This window comes from Miscanthus floridulus, chromosome 3 (genome assembly GCF_019320115.1).
Source record: "Miscanthus floridulus cultivar M001 chromosome 3, ASM1932011v1, whole genome shotgun sequence".
In the NCBI taxonomy this organism is placed as follows: Eukaryota; Viridiplantae; Streptophyta; class Magnoliopsida; order Poales; family Poaceae; genus Miscanthus; species Miscanthus floridulus.
Window position 1 is genome coordinate 66454799 of NC_089582.1, and position 14329 is coordinate 66469127.

At 44.1% G+C, this 14329-nt stretch overlaps 1 protein-coding gene, 1 long non-coding RNA gene and 1 pseudogene across 2 annotated transcripts; 2 read left to right on the forward strand and 1 right to left on the reverse strand.

Moving 5' to 3' along the window:
- Positions 1 to 3291: 3291 nt before the first annotated feature.
- Positions 3292 to 4879, reverse strand: LOC136545905 (uncharacterized). The gene is made up of 3 exons (XR_010781183.1): positions 4583 to 4879; positions 3812 to 3940; positions 3292 to 3518 (listed from the first exon to the last, which is right to left on the reverse strand). It is a non-coding gene; the product is annotated as an uncharacterized lncRNA (long non-coding RNA).
- Positions 4880 to 5810: 931 nt separating this feature from the next.
- On the forward strand, positions 5811 to 6612 carry LOC136545907 (mavicyanin-like). Its single transcript, XM_066537876.1, has one exon. The coding sequence runs from the start codon at positions 5944 to 5946 to the stop codon at positions 6463 to 6465; it is 522 nt and encodes a 173-aa protein (XP_066393973.1). The 5' UTR covers positions 5811 to 5943; the 3' UTR covers positions 6466 to 6612.
- Positions 6613 to 6750: 138 nt separating this feature from the next.
- On the forward strand, positions 6751 to 7726 carry LOC136545906 (major pollen allergen Lol p 11-like; annotated as a pseudogene).
- The last annotated feature ends 6603 nt before the right edge of the window (positions 7727 to 14329 follow it).

Here is a 14329-nt window from a genome sequence, read left to right on the forward strand (position 1 = left end):
GCCGATACATGTATCGCCCTTAGAACAAAAATGGTCGGTGTATTCATCACCCTTAGTCAAGGAGCAATCGATGAGATGGGTATCGTCGTTGTTTGGTTTTGTTTTGTTTGATTAAGTGTTTTTAGGTTCATGCATCATTCACATAAAAACGGGGGGCATATGTTGACACCCAAAAATATCCCAAGGTGGTTTTAGGCACCATGAATAAGTTATAAACAACTTGGACAAGTTTGAGGTCAAGAGGCGCGACAAAATAATGAACGAAACTCACAGAGAAGACAGCGAGCCACGGCGAGCCATAGCCAGTCGGCTTAGCCAACCCTGTTACCCCCAGTCGGCTTAGCCGACTACCAGAGTCGGTCAGCCGGCCAGGCACCCGCCCGAGCCCGCAAAAGTCGGCTTAGCCGACTCCCCCTATTGGCTAAGCCGACTCCCTGAAAAACCGAGTAGGAGACTTCCTAAAATCAGTTTTTGGTATATTTTTTATGTGGGAAACTTGGAGAATGTGTCTTAAAGATGTTTCCTACTAGGATAAGACCACCCCCTTTATATATATGAGAGGATCATGGTTGATTGAGTTTCCATCAATCCAATCGTTAAAAACACAACATATCAACTCCTTTTGCCCTAATTCCCCTCTCTCAACCCCTTCCTGCTGTTCATTGAGTTTTCCAGCGAGATTCAGTGGCATCCTAGGCGGCCTTGCTGGTCCTAGGAGATCCTCCATGTGCTCCTCCCCTAACGGGTCTTCTCGGGAGAAGTCCAGGAGCCTTTTCAGCCAAGAACGGGCTCTACATCGGCTTTATCGATCTCTAGATCGGTTTGGTCAATTACGATGTGTTCTTGCTACGTTGCAGGTTGATCTATAACCTCTTTGAGCATCCAAGGCCCTGTTGGTGTGTTGGCTTGAGGTCATCTTCAACATCAACAATATCACTCCTAATTATTATGAATAGAGATTTTGATAAAAAAAATATCCCCAACAGCTTCTCTAAATAGTTATCTAAATATAGCTATCTTCTATTGCGGATTTCTATCTAACCTAAGATAGATAGCGAAAATGGCTCTCTAAAGTGTACACGAGATAGAAAAGTTGTTGGAGAGTGAAAACATATAGAAAACGATGTTTATGCATATGGCTCTTTGAATGATGATTTAGAGAGTAAAATTTAGAAAGGCTCTTCAAGATGCTCTTAGTTTGTAATACCAAATACATAAGGCCACCTATGGGAGACGAAGAAGGGCATTGCAGGCTGCCAACTGACCAACTCCAACGTACAACCATGGGCGGAGCCAGGATTTAGATATAGGGGGACCAATCTGTAAATGTCGACAATATTTTTTTTGAATACCAGTATCAAACATTAATATTGGCTTAAAAATTACTGATCTTAATGTTGGCTTAAAAACTATAAATCCTCTTTAATCTCCTTCTTTTCTTCATCTCAGACAAGTGCTAATTCTCTAAATTGAAGATAAAAAGGGACATTGTTCACAAAACTAATGGCTCACATAACATTTCGGGTTAATTAGATTTGTGCCATTGTAATTTCACTATTTTTTCTGTGCGCCATTGGATCTCAAGATCAAGGATAATGACACTCAGTTCATAGGACACAAATTCCTAGAGTTCTGTGACAGAAAGCACATCAACGTGCGTTGGGTGTCTATGGCACATCCAGCAGACGAATGATCAAGTCGAGAGAGCTAACGGCTGCATAATACAAGGACTCAAACCACGAATCTTCGAAAGATTAGCACCGTTTGTTGGGAAGTGGAAGCAAGAGCTACCTAGTGGTCCTATGGAGTCTTTGAACGACGCCCAACAGATCAATTGGTTTCGCTCCCTTCTTCTAACCGAGCTCGACTATGGGTCACCTCGAGTGCGGGCCTATAATAAAGAGACGGCTGAAGAGGCATTGCAAGATTCACTCGATCGACTCGATGAACAGCGCAACATGGTGTTAGTACGACAAGCGAAGTGCCAACAATAGGGCTCCCCTTCTTCCTCCTAAGCCCAGCTCGCATGTGCGTCGTCCGCGCCACATTAGAGCTTGCATGCATGCCAATGCCACCCTAACCGAGTTACCCCACACATAGCCGTACTCTCCTCGGCAAAACTTGCGTGCACAGCACCGCCGGTGGAAGAAAATACTGAGGAATGCACCTGGACGTCGGTGACGCTACCATTGAGATAGGAGTAAACTTCAAAGTAAGGTGACAAAACTATGAAGTGATTTGTCCTAAATAAATGCTTGTTTGATGGCTCCATCAAACAGGCCCAAGTGGCAAGATGCAGCCCACCCTGCATCACAACAAGCATGTGGTACCCCTTTTCAACTTCACAACCGGTGTACACACGAACCACCTATTTGAGTTGAGTCAACATTTAATCGAAATCTCACACAGGATTAAAATTTTAATGTACCTAGCATTTTATATTGATTTTAAGATTTATTTGATTTTAATTAAACCAAAAGTAGATCAAATCCAATTAAATCCAAAAAAACTCAATGTCCATTTCTTTCTCTCTAACATTTTCACCGAATCCTTCACTGATCGAAGTGGATTATTTCTTTCTCTTCCGGATGTTTTTGCATCAACGATCTTTTGGCTGAGCTGGGATCAGTCATGTCAGGACTCCTTGTTTTCTCTTTCTTTTTTTTCAGTTTAACCAGTGAACTGGGTCATTAATTTCGATTCTATGCATCGTCGATTTATTTCCCGCAGGGATATACCGTAGGCTGCTTTTATACTAAATGTAAAACGGAACACATAGGTGATCACAGCCTAAAACCAATTACATTAGTTCGTATTCTGCTGCCGGGGCAACAGATGCCGCGGCTGCCGAAATCTGTTCCCGCTCGATTTGTGCTGTAGGCCCCGTTCGCGTGTCCTTAAATCTGGCTTAATTCGTTTCTTTTTTTTCATCGGCAATAGTATTTTCCTCTCACAAAATCCTCCAGAATCATCCAGATTTCTCCAGATTTCCTCCAAGCGAATGGGGCCGTAAAGGGTTGCAGTAGCGATTTGATCGACTGCTTGCTCAACAAAACAGAACCTAATTAGTTGTTTATGCATTCCCTTAGGCGTCGTTCGGTTAACCGTTGCCGGCTCTTCCATGCCAGGATTGATTCCAGCCCAGTGTAAATTATTGAATAGTTGCCGGCCAGGAATAATTCCATGCCATTCCGGGCTCCAAATGAACGGGCCCTTAGGTCATGTACAACCTACAGACAGGGGTACGTCTCTAAGCGCCTCGATTCTATCATACAGACAGGTATAAAGACGGGTCATACAACCCATAGACAGGGATCCATCTCTAAGTTGTTTAATGTTTTGCATGTAGCTAGGATCAACTGTAAATAAATTTTTGTATACCACTGTGTGGCTATTTGATAGAAAATTCATCAAGGATAAATAAGAGCAATATGATTATAATATTTTAAAAACCATCAATATAATAATCATATTATATATAGCTACAAGTCCTCATAACCCAGGTCCGCCAAAAAAACCTACACAAAGTAGTGCATACATGTATGTCAAGTTGGCAATATATGAAAGAGGTTGTTTAACATATGCAGGTTGCTCAATTTACTACATATAGGACAAAATCATTTGCAAACTAATGATTTACTAGCTATGTATAACAAAAGTCATCTAAGGACTTCCCTGTCCATGGTATAACAAAAAAAATAGTACTGGCTGAATTTTCAGAAAATAGCATCATGTTCACAGTTTCAGAAAAATAGCAGCACATTCACACTGAACTGAAAAATCAATACACGCATGCAGTCTACAGCCTCACCTTCCTGCTCTTTATTTTTTTGCCAAAATCAGATGAAACATGAGCATCCAAGCTACAACAGTCCAGCAGCACATCCTTCTACTCTTCCTCACGCCAAGCACCAGAGAACAATATCAGAGTGTAGACTCACTGCAATATGCTAGAATCAGTAATCGGCTAATAATAGTAACCTATCAGATGTTGAAGCCTAAAAACTTATATGCTTCAATTTGATCATGTAACTGCTAGGAGGAAAATACAGTATAGCTCTGCAAATGCATAATGCCTTGCCAAAGTAAGGAAAAGGGAACAGACTGCACCACTGCAATGACTTCAGTTCCACACAGTAACACAAAACGAATTTTCAGCAACAAATTGGTACTGGTTTAACTCAACATCAAACAGCAGCAACGACCAGGCATTAGTTCATTCTAAAACAACAGTAAGAAACATATATCAGGAATTAGGCATCGACAAGTTGTGTCAAGGACTCAAAGTGAAGCCACTCTGCTAAGAACATTTAGATCCCTGAGACAAGAAAAGGAATAAGTTGAGTTGTTCGGATCCATGTAGAATCATTGCCAAATACAAATCAATTCATATCTGCGATGAATATTTTCATACTACTTGCTTGATAAGTTTGCGGGGGACTTATCAAGAATAAGCAAGCAGGTCAACTCGAAGTAATTCAAGTAGTAGCGAGAGAGAAAAAAAAAGACGGACAATGTGCTGGTGAATTGGACGAGGACGAGGACGAGGACAAGGACGAGGAGCGAGGAGCGGCGTGCTTACAGGGTGGATCTTGGTACTGATGAGCTCGAGCACGACTCTCCGGCTCCGGCCGGCCATGTCCCAGAGCGCGACGCTCCCCGTCGATGCCTCCCCCACACCCCTGCTGCTGCGGACATAGGCGCGCGGTGGTAGAACGACGCGAGGCAGAGCTCGTTCGTGCCCCGGCGACCCGGCACCGGCCGTGTCTGGCCCCCGACGGAAGCCCGTGAGCGTGCGCGCCGAAATCAGAACCCCGCGCGCATGGGATCCGCGAGCCGTCGACTCGGAGAGGGTTGTCTTAGAGCAAGGTTAATAATATAGCCGGCTTGCTAGCCGTAAGATTCTTTGTAGCCTTCTCTCAGTCCACTCATATAGTAGTTAGCTCTTTACAGTTAATACATGACCCATTTGTCTCTCTCACAGACTTTCTTGGTTCTTGTGCCCAAACCGGCTGTAAGCTTACAGCCCGCTTCTCCTCTCTCTCCTCTCCTCTCTCCTCCACCTCAGCATTTAGTCGGCTTACAGCCTGCTATTATACTTGCTCTTACAACACTGCTGGAGTAGCCGTCTGAGCCTCGGACCACTGAGACTTCCCCGTCGTCTCGCGAGACGACGCGGCCTCCGTCTCCAGACTTCCACAGGGTTGTTTTTGCAAAAACTGCGACTTACAGACGGATGGAAGGGACGCGTTGTACGTGCCCTCAGCGTTACCATTGCTGTTTGTGAATCAAACGGCACCTAAAATGTATGGATGACATGTTCAACGCGGGATTGGAGTAGGTAGCATCGAAGTTAAGAGCAGCGTACCAGTGTGAAACTGACCCGATCTTGAATGGAGCCTGGAGATACGACGGGGCAAGGCGCAGACGAAAAGGTCAGCACGCCAACCACCCTGGCTAGCTGCCGATTCGCCGCGTTGAAACGTGAAACAACATCGCGGTCGGTCCATCTGCCCGTCGTGACATACGCATATTTTTTAGTCGGACCAAGTGCTGAAGTGCACGCTACTCGTATTTTTTATTGACTTGGACCAAGTATACATACTGGTGTGGCCACAACTTTAACACGTAAATTGCACAATAGTAGTCCACGACGGAAAACTATGCTCTGACGTGTGACGGTACGTACATGCGTATACCTTTTCACAACGGCATTTCTCTGTTGCCTAACGCACATGTATCTGCCACCTACCGCGCTGTCGCATGGATCACATATACACATGCATGCTATATATATGCGCCCAAATCCAGCCCAAAGGATCAAACCATCATCCAATTCACACAAGCTAATTAAACAAGCTCCTGCAACCTAGCTCCAAGAAGCTTGGCAATAGTCTCTGCCCTCCTCTGCTTAATCATCTCCCCTTCCAGCAGACGATCGACATGGCAACAAGCAGGCTTGCGCCCGTTGCCGTGGCCGTGATGGCAGCAGCCGTCCTGCTGGGAATGGCGTCGGCGGCGACCTACAACGTGGGCGAGCCGGGCGGGTCCTGGGACCTGAGCACCAACTACGGCACCTGGGTCTCCTCAAAGAGGTTCCACCCGGGCGACCAGATCGTGTTCAAGTACTCGCCACAGGCGCACGACGTGGTGGAGGTGAGCAAGGCGGACTACGACTCCTGCTCCAACGCCAACCCCATTGCCACCCACAACTCCGGCAACGACGCCATCGCCCTCGCCTCCCCCGGCACCCGCTACTTCATCTGCAGCTTCTCTGGCCACTGCACCGGAGGCATGAAGATCCAGATCGACGTCGTGCCCAGCGCCAACTCCCTCGCCCCCGCCGGTGCTCCCGCCGCCAACTCTCCCCCGCCCACGTCCACGCCCGCTTCTGCCGCTACCAAGGCCACCGGTTTTGGCGCCCTCGCCGCCGTCATGATGGCCGCAGGCCTCATGGCTTACTAGATACTCTGTTGCTTGCTGCGTATATTTAGTTTTCATTTGACATTATATATATGTTGTATTGTATTCTTTTGAGTTCGCACGACATACATGTATGTACGTAGAGAGATGAGGCAGTGCCAGCATATATACATACTACATTTATCTTTATTTTTCGCATGGTCAGAATTTTATTGGTCTACTAAATCACGACATATAGACGGACGGACGGACGGCCTCTGCCATTCTTAGCTAGCTATACTACAATTGCTCTGCATCGAACGTTCGTCTCTGCTTGCTACCACTACCACTGCTACATACAGTATATTGTTTCGGCAGCGACGATCGCACCTCGCTGCTGATCAATCGATAACTAACAACGGAGGTGTTGACGATGGGACGACCACGGTGCATAACAGAGGTGCTGCTGGCCGCGGTGGTGGTGGCGGCGGCGGCGGCAGCAGCCAGCGGTGGCCTGCTGGCCGCCGCGGCGCGGGACGACGACTTCTTCGTGGACGGCTCGGTGTACTGCGACACGTGCCGGGCGGGGTTCGAGACGAACGCGACGACGCCGATCGCGGGCGCCAAGGTGCGGCTGGAGTGCCGGCACTACATGAGCGCGAGCGGCGCGGTGGAGCGGTCGGCCGGAGGGCACCACGGACGCGGCGGGGCGGTACCGCATCGAGCTGGTGGACAACCGCGGCGCCGAGGAGGTGTGCTCGGTGGTGCTGGTCAGCAGCCCCGTGCCCGGGTGCGCCGAGAAGGAGGTGGGCCGCGACCGCGCGCAGGTGGAGCTGCTCACGGACGCCGGCGCCGGGCTCGCCACCACCGTGCGCCGCGCCAACCCGCTGGGCTTCCTCAAGAATCAGCCGCTCCCCAACTGCGGCCAGATACTCAGCAGCTACGGGCTCGGCTCCGGGCCTAGCTACTGACCTCACGGACTCACTCGATCGGTGTTAGTAGTTGCGATTAATCCATTCCTTCCTTGTTCCAAAAAAAAAAAAAATCCATTCCTTCCTGCTTCTTCAGCAATGCATTGCATGCAGCTCTTGCCATTTGATTCGCACTAGTGATTTGCGGGCGCCCATTCACGTAGACCCGTTTCACTTCATTCGTTTTGGTTTTCTACGAAGCATGAGAGTGTAAATGATATGCATCAAATGTTGTGACCAGGTTTATAGAGAAACTGGCAATAAGAGTAGGACCATTTTCCAGCACAAACAATAAAAGCATCGGGGGCAAACCATTAGCCACCACAACATCGTTGATGAAGTTTATATGTCAATTGGTTCACAGTTGTTCATATGCTATCAAGCTCATCTATTGCATGGATAAATATGGATATTACAATGATTGTTTGGCAAGTTCATATCCTAGCAAGTACAGATTTTTCATCACATAGAGGAAGCTTCTGTCTGGAATTGAGGAAGCTTCAAAGTTAGGGCTCTCTGTGCCTCAGCCTGCAACACCCATGTAAACTTTAACTGGACAGCCATTGCCTGGCCACTTCCCCGACCTACAGACTACGACACTACCTCATCTAGTTGCTCGCCAAGCTGCCTAGCTCCACACCTGAATCGGAGATTGGGATCACGAAAACTTGCTTGGATCATCAAAGAACCATTGGATTAATATCACAGTTCACTCAAACCTGATAAATTTTGGTATAAGTAACATAGGTTCCGGGTTCGAGTTGCGGTCTCCTCGTATTGCACAGGCGAGGGTAAAGCTTGCCACTACCACCCTTTCTCCAGACCCCGCACAGAGCGGGAGCTCTCTGCACTGGGTACGCTCTTTTTTAACATAGATGAGCTCACCATCTCATCTATTCATTTATACAGACAGGATTATTGTCCAAAAACCATCACAGCTAGCATGAATTTAACATTTGTAAAATGGTAGTCTAGAGGTGTAACATGACACAGCTAGCATGAATTTAACAATGTAAATTTAGCATTTTTATCCAACTATTCACATTTTCTTCAGAACACTTTTTTAGCATAACTAAAACATGCCGTTTCAGAACATTACTCTCTAATGGCATTCCAAATGCTTCATAATTCAGGAAATGTTAACTTTGAGCTAGAAACCTAATGTACAGAAAGCAAAATAAAAAATGGATTAGAGCAAAAGTTGAAAGATCATATACAGAGGATGCATACTTGGTAGCAGCTTTTTAATTACTCTACAATTCTATATGGACACCTTGAGCTAATTAAGTAAAAGCAGAAGCAACATCAAAATGCAATTAATGCATAGAAGCACACAACTTTTATTTCGGGAATTTCAGGATTTTCACTTTGCTGCTAGGAAACCCTCCACCAACAACCTGTTTTCAAAAGGTGGACCTGATTTTGCTTTAGCCCCAGACTACAAAGGACAACAAGTAATTGTTTTTTCATCTAGAGTGAGAGGCTTTTTAATAATCTTCACGTTATATTGTGAAGCCTCATCACAGTCTATTCTTATCAATGCACAAGGCACAAGACGCCTTTCACAGTCTATTCTTGAGCTAATTAAGTATAGTAACCAAGATGCACAAGCCAAACTTACCAATGCAATAACTGGATATTTAGGATTTTTCTCCACCACTAGGAAACCCTCCACTATCATCTTGGTTTTCAAAAGACAACCTGAATTTGTTTTAGCTACTAAAGAACAAAAATAAGTGATAGATCAACAAATTAATTTCAATGCAGTAATAGAAAGACTGTAGTGTAGCGACAAAATATGTCCCTTACATGTATTGGCATCATCTTGTACAGATAGATGAAACAATCAATTTGAGTTTTCTGAATAATAGTTCCCTGGTAAGAAAACATTACACAAAGGTTAACTATACTATGTACACATCATGAAGAAGAAATAATATAGATATTCTGATGGAGAATAAAAGAGATTACTCACCTAAGAGAGTAGGAGAAGAAATCTCAGGCTAGAAATGCCAATATTTCCGCTAGTTCTACTATTTCTTCCGGTTCTCATACAATGTACCAAAATAGGGTGGACACATTTAATAAGATCCTTAAAATATCCAACCACACAAACTTAACTGTAACAGGAAACTGTCACATTGTAGGCCTAGGAGAGAACACAAGCAATAATTAGACTCGACTCTGCAATTCACAAAAAAAGTAACAGAAACTGGGGAATGGAACTTACCAAGATAGTAGTATGCTGGAAGCATATTAGCTGGGTACCATGGGTGCATTCGACAACTAATTTGACACTACTTCTGCATCTGTAGAACCTTGTCGAGTTGTAATTTCAGGCACTACGTCTGCTGCCATTTGAAATCCTGAATCACTGAGTAAAAGCACTGAATCACCAATACTAATTATAAATCTAGAAAGGCATGAGGCGATGCATTAACATTACTATATTCTGTAAGTCCATAGTTAATTGTCTACTCTAGAATAAGGTAACTTAGAATACTATTGAGCAACATTGTTTTAGTTTGCTGCCATACAAGCATAGATGCATGTATCTTTTTTTCCACATAATTATTAGGAGACATGTATCTTACCAGGAACTACCAAAGCAAAACGAACACATGTATCTCAATCTCATCTGATTAGGAATTAGCAAAGCTCGTCCAATTCAGTAAACAGATGGAAGTAGAAGTGATCGCGTCAAAAGTATTCTTAAAATTCACTACAACGATGTACATAGGTGTAGCAGTACTGAATGGCAATTCTGAGATGCAACGCAACTAATTTTCTAGGTAGATAAAGCAGAGGAGTTCAAATACGAATGAACATATTATTCTATATGTACATATATTAATCTGGACATAAAAGATTTTTTATATAGTAGGCAGTACTATGTTAATATATAAGAATCCATTGTAGTGAGCCAAATATAATTGGAAGTATAGAACAGAGAATAGAGGGAGAAAGAACACTGCTCTATCTGCTCAGCTAACTGCAGAGGCAACCAGTATAATTTTCCCTCTTAGCCTTGGAAAAAACACTTGCTATCACAATTCTAAATCAGGGAAGAAAACATTCCATTTCATGCAGACTTACCAAGGGTTCTTGTTTTTGGAGATGCAAACCATCTTATTTCTCGAGCGCAGTGGATCACTGAACTCTAGACCTGAATAGTTACATACAAAGCTGGTTAGGGTTCTTGTTTTTTTTCTATGCTGCAGATCGACACAACGTAAAATCAAACGCTTTTTCCGTCCGGACACGGAAATCACCAAACGAATTACCTAGATGCATAAACCGCAATCTGTCATTTTAGAGGAATCCAAGCTGGATGAAGCAAGAAGCATATGTGCATTTGTGCTGGTACAAAAGAAAGTTCCTAAAAAATGTGAACACCAAATCAACCAAACAAGAGACAATCCATCACTAATCCCAGCGGAAGTGTGGAACCTCGACCTGCAACACGCCCAAACCCCTGACCACGAAACCAGGGGAATCCTATGGCAAATCATGATGGAGGAAACATCGTTGCACTGGCCGACGCACTGTGAAAAGCATGGAAGGGCAGCAGGTTTTTAGGGGTGGCGAGATGGGGGTGGAGATGGAGGTGGAGCAGTGTCGGAACAGGAACCACGACATCATCAAGGTCAATAGGATAAGACAGTGAAAGTGCATCTAGCCCTTTAGTGGGTTTTGGATAATTGAATGACAACGTGATTAAAAGTCTAACCCGTTTGCTAAGTGTGGACAGGTAATAGGTTATCTCACAAGTACTTAATAGAAGCCAAAATGATGTGTTGTTGTATAAATAATCTAGTTCAAGCACAAGACAACAATGCAAATGAAATTCATGCAAAGGCTTAGATATTGTGGGATTCCCATGTACTATGTAAAAGCAAGCTCGTAAGAATTAATTAATGAGACATGAGGGATTGCATATGGAATGGTCTCATATTTAAAGCTTGCTAAATTGAAATGAAAAAGATAACAATACAAATGAATGGATGATTCAACACAAGATGTGACTTGATGGCTTGAGATGGTGAAGATAGCAAAGAAAGGCTTCGAGGTACTAAGCAAGGGTGAAGGGCAAGCGATGGCTTGGCGGCTGAAGAACCTAGCTAGGGTGAAGAAGGAAGTACTTGCATTTAGTTGAGGTACTAATCAAGCTATGATGGTCATGTTAATGTGAAGGATCAAATCACTATTGGAGTGTTTGATAGAAGTGACTTAATACATTTGGGATTATTCAAGAATTTGATGAATGGAATCAAGTCACGTGCTCAAGATGGCTATGCTCAAGTAAAAAAGATCAAAGTTGACATGTTGGCACCCTCACTTTATGAAGATTGGAATACACGGCTTCGGTTGAGCGAGATCAACTCAAAAGGTTTAAATCTGTTATACTTTTAAATTTGAGTTAATAGGAATGTCGTACTATTAAGAGGGATGCATCATGTTGATAGATAATATTTCATAAGTGCTCAAGCCAACCCACGTGAGTTTTGAGTATTTGAGAGACAAAAGAGCTAATCTATTTTTTTTGCTGATCTGGCAATACCAGACGTACCAGACGTGTTTGGTATGTGCCGAGCAACGATAAAATTCTTGTTGTTCTCTGGTTGGTTTGTCGGAAGTTCCAACGTGAGTCGGAAGTTCCAACGGTCGGGAGTTCCGATGTGTTGCGCTTAACTGACTTAGATGGTTCACTGTCCTGGTCATACCGGACGTGTCCGGTATGAACAACCAGAGGCCAACAGCTAGTTTTCAAATGCCTTGAGGGTCAGGAGTTCCGACGTGAGTCGGAAGCTCCAACGGTCGGAAGTTCCAGCATGCGTCGGGAGTTTCGACAACTCACAAACTTCAACTCAGTTACTTAGTTTTCAAATATGCTGAGGGTCGGGAGTTCTAACGTGAGTCGAGAGTTCCGGCATTCATCGGGAGTTCCGATGCCTCACATTGACACTGTAACTTAGTTACCGTTGGCGCAGTGTAAGTCATACCGGACGTGTCCGGTATGCTGTCCGGTATGGCAACGGCTATAAAATGACTAGTTTTTCCAAGGAGCTATAAATACCCCCAAACCTCCACCTTTGGAGGCTGCTAATTCTGCTGATCCTCTAGCATGTTTTTGAGCTTTGCCAACTCTTCCAACCCTCTCTTAGTGAGTGTTTGATCAAATTTGCCAAATCAAATTGTGGGTTGAGTGAAATTCAAAAAGAGAGCAATCCAACCACTTGAGCACTTGTGCATATTGTCAATCTTGTGATTCGCATTTATTACTCTTGGACCATTCGGTCCTAGATGGTTAGGCGTCGCTGGAGAGCACCCGAGAGATTGTGGTGTGCCTCGGAAAGTTTATAACGGTCTATTCCGCCGCCTTGGAATCAACTAGTGGAAGGAGGAAAAGGAGTTGGAAAAGACTCCGGCTAGAGTGACCTTCGTGGTACCCTCTAGGGCTGACCTTCGCTGGGTTGCCCGTAGCCCCCTCAATGGAGAGTAGGACTCAAACGAGTCCGAACTTCGGTAAAACAAATATCGTGTCTCAGTTCGCATTTCATTTGATATTTGTGTTGCTCCAGCTCTTGTGTAGATTCTCTATGTATATTGTCATCTCTGCAGGTGCCTGCATTTTGGTTTGAAGATAGAAATCAAAAGGAGCAAGTTTGGGGCTGATCTGCAGAAATCGTATATACCGAACATGTCTGGTATTAGAGCTCAGGGCTGAATATTATTTGATTTGTGTTCTAACTTTATGTTGCAGGGTTGTAGCTTCTAGATATATTCTTTATATCTTGTTTACTCTGTGGCTAACTTGTGAGGGGTGGTATTACTTTTAATTTGGAGTTTTCATTTTGGAAACTCCCTTTTCTAATTGTTTCCGCATTTAAAGGTGTTAATTTTCATAAACGCCTATTCACCCCCCTCTAGGCGGCATCCTAGGTCCTTTCAATTGGTATTAGAGCGAGGTTCTCACCTAAAGCTTCACCGTCGTGAGAAAAGAATGTCGACGCCCATCGAGTTGAAGCCGGTGCTTCTCCAAAATGATGGTTCAAACTTTCTACCTTGGTCAATTCATGTACTCAATGCTTTTAGGGATATTAGTCCTCTTGTTGAGCATATTGTGGATGCAAGCATACCTCTTCCTATAGTTGATTGGAGTAACTACAAAAATTTGTCAAAAGAGGAGATATGTGTGCAACTGAATGCTCAAGCTATTAATGTCATGTTGAGTACATTGAATGCAGAGGTTCAAGATGAGGCAATCTTATTGGACAACCACCTCTATAGAGTGCTCATCTCATTTGGACTAGACTTTTTGATTTATATGGAAAATCCAAATGTGATGATGCACTTGAGATCAAGTCAATGGAAAATGTGTTCCATTATGTCTTCATATAGCGAAGAAGCCTCACAAGACCTCAAGAGCACCGAGCCGGAGCAAGAAGTGCAAGCAGCGCATGACCTGCTATCTGCCTGCACATACCATACGTGTCCGGTATGCCTACCAGACGTGTCTGGTATGGCTGAGGCAGCAGAGCAGTAAGCAGTTGTTTGCAATGATGCTCAAGCCCGGTGGTGACCAAGTGATGAGTCAACCTTAGTATCTCATGATACTCATCACGTGTGTCTCATGGCCAAGAAAAGCAAGAAGAAGAGTAACAAGAAAGATCAAGAAAAGGAGAAAGCACAAGTAGATGATCAAGATGAGAGTGATGTTGAAGTTGAAGACAACTACAACCTTGATCATCTCAACCACAAAGACAAGTTCATCATCATGAAGATAGTTGAAAAGAATGACGAGCTTGAAGAATAGATTGAGAAGCAAGAGCAATCACTTCAAAAGTAAGAATTGTTTCTCATCTCCAAGATGGAAGAACTAAAGGCTCTAAGTGAAAGGTATAAAAAATTGTCAATTGAGCATTCTTTAGTTACTAACTCCTCTTCTAGTGTTT